Raw genomic sequence first — 5,161 nt, forward strand, 5'->3', positions numbered from 1 at the left:
TCAAAAAATAGTGGAAAGTGTAGAACAAGTTACATTCCGCGGTTCCGCCCGCATAATCGAATTGAATGTTCACGTTAACTTATACAACCCATTACAAGGTTCATCGTATATTGAAACTCCTAAAAAGTTACGATATAAACATGCAGTTATCAACGTACAAAATCAACTTGACGAAATGTGCTTCAAATGGGCTATTCTATCTGCTATACATCCGGTAACTGATCATCCAGAGCGAGTTCGTCATTATTATCAATATGAGAACGAATTGAATTTTGATGGAATCGATTTTCCCGTCCATTTGAACCAAATCGACAAATTTGTTCGACAAAATAACACTATATCGATAAATGTATATTATTATGATGATGACAATGAGGGTCATATATGTCCATTACGTGTGAGTAATGAAGTTAAGCAGCATCACATTCATTTGCTGCTAATAAAAAACGGAGAAAGTGTTAATGAAACTGAGGTGAGAAATTTTAAAACAGCTAGCACTTCCAACATGATTAAGGAGATCTGCGATAATAATTCAATTCGTACTCATTATTGTTGGATAAAAAATTTAAGCCGTTTAGTCAGAAGTCAGCTGAGTAAACATAAATCTCGAAATTACATTTGCGATCGCTGTCTAATATTTTATGATACAAATGAAAAATTAATGAAACATACAGCAAAATGTACAAACGAGTGTAGCATTGAAATGCCCGATCAAACATGGAAATGGATGAAATTTGATAACTATAAACATCAGCTGAAAGCACCATTTGTTGTTTACGCTGATACTGAAGCATATCTGAAGGGGCTCAGTATGGAAGATCAAAAATGCATATTTAGCGAGGAATGTTCAACTACCGCATATCAGCAGCATCATATGTACAGCGTTGGATATTACTTTAAATGTGAATTTGACGATTCACTTTCATATTACCGAAGCAGCGGCAATCGTACCGATAGCGTCGAATGGTTCATCACAGAATTGAAGAACCTCGCCCATGGAGTTGCAATGTTATTTGATAAAAACACACCAATGCTACCGTTAACTGAAGATGAGAGATATGCATTTCAAAATCCAAATGCATTATGTACGATTTGTGGTGATATTTTTGAAGCATATGATATTAGAGTACATGATCACTGTCATCTCACCGGTCGATATAGAGGTCCAGCCCATCAAGCATGCAATTTACAGTTCCAAGATAGCCACGTTGTACCCGTTATTATGCACAATTTGTCGGGGTACGACTCACATCTATTCATAAAAGAGTTGGCAGCAAATAATATTATAAATGGAGATGTTTCAATTATTCCTGCTAATGTGGAACAATACATCGCTTTCACGAAAGTAGTGACAGGGAGCACACGTGGACTCAATACGAGAGAAAACGTAAAATTTAAATTTATTGATTCATATCGATTCATGCCTGCATCTCTAGCTGAATTAGCATCACTACTATCGGCAGATAAAAAACAAATATTGTATAACGAATGTGAGAAAAATGGCTACACACCAGCACAAATCGCTATGCTTGAACGTAAAGGCGTTTTTCCTTATGAATATGTGAGCGGTATGAAGCAGCTAAAAGAGGCAAAGCTACCATCAAAAGCAGATTTTTACAGCAAACTTCGTGGAGAAGGAATATCGCATGACGACTACCAATTCGCTCACGATATCTGGCAGAAATTCAATTGTAAAACGGTCGGAGATTATTCCGAACTATATCTAAAGACGGATGTGCTACTGTTGGCCGATATATTTGAACATTTTCGAAATACATGCCATGCGATTTACAGTTTGGATCCATCTAACTACTATACAGCTCCTGGCCTTTCGTGGGACGCCATGCTAAAATATACCAGAGTGGAAATTGAACTGTTAACTGATGTGGAAATGTTGCTGTTCATCGAACGTGGAATTCGCGGTGGCATAAGTCAGTGCAGTAAACGTCAAGTTAAAGCCAACAATAAATACATGGGAGATGTATACAATGATGAGAAACCTTCAAATTATTTAATGTATTTAGATGGTAAATAATATTTTATTCAATTATGTAAATAATATTTTATTCAATCGCGGATGATTGATTATGATCAATGAAGTGAAATTAGGTGATGAAAAAATCGAGTTCTGTAAGTCAATAAAGAACCTTGGTGTCATTTTTGACGAAAACTTTACTTTTCAAGAACATGACAAGTGTAAATTGCAAAAAGTGTATGGCGTGTTGAATCGCATCCGTCACACTAAGCGCTTTATACCCAATTACGTCAAACGTGATATGGCTGTAGCTCTGATAGATCCCATAATGGATTATGGAAATGTGGTAACATACGGCTGGGGAGCCCACAGCACCCAAAATCAGGTGCACCGTGATCTTGTCGCTGATAACGATAAGATTCGATACATTTACGGATTAAAACGTAATGATCATGTTACTGAATATCGTGAGCGTTTGAATGGATTGACTCCCGAGAGCAGAGCAAAACTGCAATCGGCAGTCTTGATATTCAAGCAGTTGTCAAATTGTTCGCCTGAGTATCTGAATCGCATGTTTGTTCGTAATGGTGAATCGTCGCGTTATCCAGATAATCTTCGCATTAATTTCAATCCACGTACCGCATTTGATACTCGCGCATTTAGTTTCTCTGCAATCAACTTTTGGAATAGTATATCGGTCGAAACAAGAAATTCTAAATCTCTAGTCGCGTTTAAAAATAACTTAAAGCATCTGTTACGTTCTACACAGTAAATTTTTCGACATTTTCAAATTGTAAAATTCTCGGACCATTGTTATGAAATTTCTTATCCAATTTAGATTAGGTTTGACTTTTCACTTGATTTCTCACATTGATGTTAAAGTACTTTAATCGTATAAACTAATAATCATTGTATTTCCCCTGGTTCTCCAGAATCAGGCCGGTTTTGCCATGGTTTTCCGGACACAATTTTGATATGAAAGCCTCACTTTTATATCATCCCTCCCCTGACTGTATTCTCTTTGTAAAAGACGCACCATGGGCGGAATTTATGCCGTATTGGGTCTCTGACCAGCATGTTCTCAGCTTGCTGTGAACACATATTGGCATAAATGTAGGCTTCGTAATAAATAAATAAATAAATGCACAGTCAATTTGATGATATTCTAGAATGTAATTTCGTTTTATTTCATTCACATTGATAGCAAATAACCTGTATGGACATGCAATGTCGCAACCATTACCGCTGAGAGATTTCAAATGGATTGAATACAACATTGTGAAGACATCTTTTTCAGATGCAGATGAAATAGCTAAATTAGCTGACGATTCGACATACGGCTATATATTCGAGGTGGATCTGCAATATCCAAAAAATTTACATGCTACACATAATGATTTTCCATTTTGTGCTGAAAAGCGAACGCTTCCGCAAAACCGAATAAAATCGAAAAATTATTGTTAACGCTATACGATAAAGAAAATTATATCATTCATTATCGCATGCTAAAATTAGCATTACAACACGGTCTAGTATCAAAAAAAGTACATCGAGTACTTCAATTCGAACAAAGTTGCTGGCTCAAGCCCTACATCGATATTAACACACAGCTACGTACGCAAGCTACCAACGACTTTGAAAAGTCGTTTTTTAAATATATGATAAACTCCGTCTTTGGTAAAACGATGGAGAATCTGCGTTTACGTGCAGATATCAAACTTGTCAACAAGTGGGGTGCGAAGTGGTGCAGGCATGTTAATTGCTCGACCGAATTTCAAGAAATGAAAAATTCTCAATGAAGATTTAGCAGTAATTGAGTTACAAAAAACACATATTAAAATGAATAAACCAATAATTATCGGTATGTCCATCTTAGACATATCGAAAATAACGATGTACAGTTTTCTGTACGACTTTTTAAAACCTAAATATGGAAAAAATTGTACGGTTGCCTATACGGACACCGATTCATTTGTTTTATCTGTTAAAACGGATGATTTTTATGCTGATATGAAGGCGAACATTGAACGGTTTGACACAAGCGACTATCACAACGAACCCGCGAAATGGATAGATAAAAATCTAAAGGATAATGTTTGCGATATGCCAAGAGTTAATAAAAAAGTGCCCGGTATTTTCAAAGATGAATTAAACGGGGATATTTTGGTAGAATTTGTCGGTCTACGTGCAAAATGCTACGCTGTACTACCGTTCAAAGCTAAAATGGAAATATGTGAATGTCCAGAAAGAGCTGTACCACCTCGCGTTATAACAGATAGCGACTATGTTGACTGCATCGAGAAGAATTGTATCATCGATAAAAAATCTAAGGTTATTAAAAAGTCTAAAGGTATAAAAAAAAACGTAGTGAAACGTAAAATTGCATTTAGTGATTATGTTGACTGTATTGAGAAAAATTGTAATATTTTACGTGAACAGTATAACCTTCGCTCAAAATTACATCGAATATTCACAATTAAACAGAAAAAAATTGCTTTAAATCCGTTTGATGATAAGCGTTACCTCATTCGTTCGAATGGTATTGATACGCTGGCTTGGGGTCATCATGAAATTAGTGAAATTGAGAAAAAATATTGTTAGATGAAACGTAAATTTTCATAAAACTTTAAGCAAAAATAGAAAATAAGATACAAAAATGAGACAGTTTTTCATTGATTTTTCATAAAAATGTAACATTCTAGTAAAATTATGATATATTCTGTATAATTCACAGGTAAAATGGTTTCAAATCGAACCTATATGATTTATATATTATATTAATTATTATTAAATATTCTGAAATGTATGGAAAAAGAAAAAAGAAAATGAAACAACTGTTTTTTTTTCAACGGTACAACCGAAAGAAGAATTTTTTATTATTCATAATTTCATTTCATTAATATAATACAGTTGAAACTTGATTGTTTGTTGTTTTCAACATTTTTTATATTTATACAATATTTTTTAGACAATTAAATTCCATAAATAATCGTAAAAGTGAAATTCAGGACGGCTTCTTTTTCCCGGGCCGAAATAAACAACATAAAGAGGCGTTGTCTCTAATTTGAGATTATCAACAATTTCCAGATAACGCTCACACAGAATCAAATACTTGTCACCGATTTTAACTGTTGGGCACACTCGTTCAATTTTAGCAACATTGCCTCTAAACACGCCAAAACCGCA

At 34.8% G+C, this 5,161-nt stretch overlaps 1 protein-coding gene across 1 annotated transcript; it reads left to right on the forward strand.

Annotated features, from left to right (window-relative positions):
* The first annotated feature begins 35 nt into the window (after nt 1-35).
* LOC129571862 (uncharacterized) lies at nt 36-3,439 on the forward strand. The gene is made up of 2 exons (XM_055451731.1): nt 36-2,027; nt 3,180-3,439. Exons 1-2 carry the CDS (start codon nt 176-178, stop codon nt 3,437-3,439), a joined length of 2,112 nt encoding a protein of 703 aa, XP_055307706.1. The 5' UTR covers nt 36-175.
* The last annotated feature ends 1,722 nt before the right edge of the window (nt 3,440-5,161 follow it).

Source organism: Sitodiplosis mosellana, unplaced genomic scaffold (genome assembly GCF_009176505.1).
Source record: "Sitodiplosis mosellana isolate CC-2019 unplaced genomic scaffold, AAFC_SMos_1.0 Smas_scaffold_3566, whole genome shotgun sequence".
Classification (NCBI taxonomy): Eukaryota; Metazoa; Arthropoda; class Insecta; order Diptera; family Cecidomyiidae; genus Sitodiplosis; species Sitodiplosis mosellana.

Bases quoted from the DNA above. Each gene is read 5' to 3' on its own strand.
- LOC129571862 (XM_055451731.1), top strand. From the start codon at position 176: ATGTGCTTCAAATGGGCTATTCTATCTGCTATACATCCGGTAACTGAT. The intron at 2,028-3,179 runs GTAAATAATATT...TCACATTGATAG, and splicing joins TTATTTAATGTATTTAGATG to CAAATAACCTGTATGGACAT.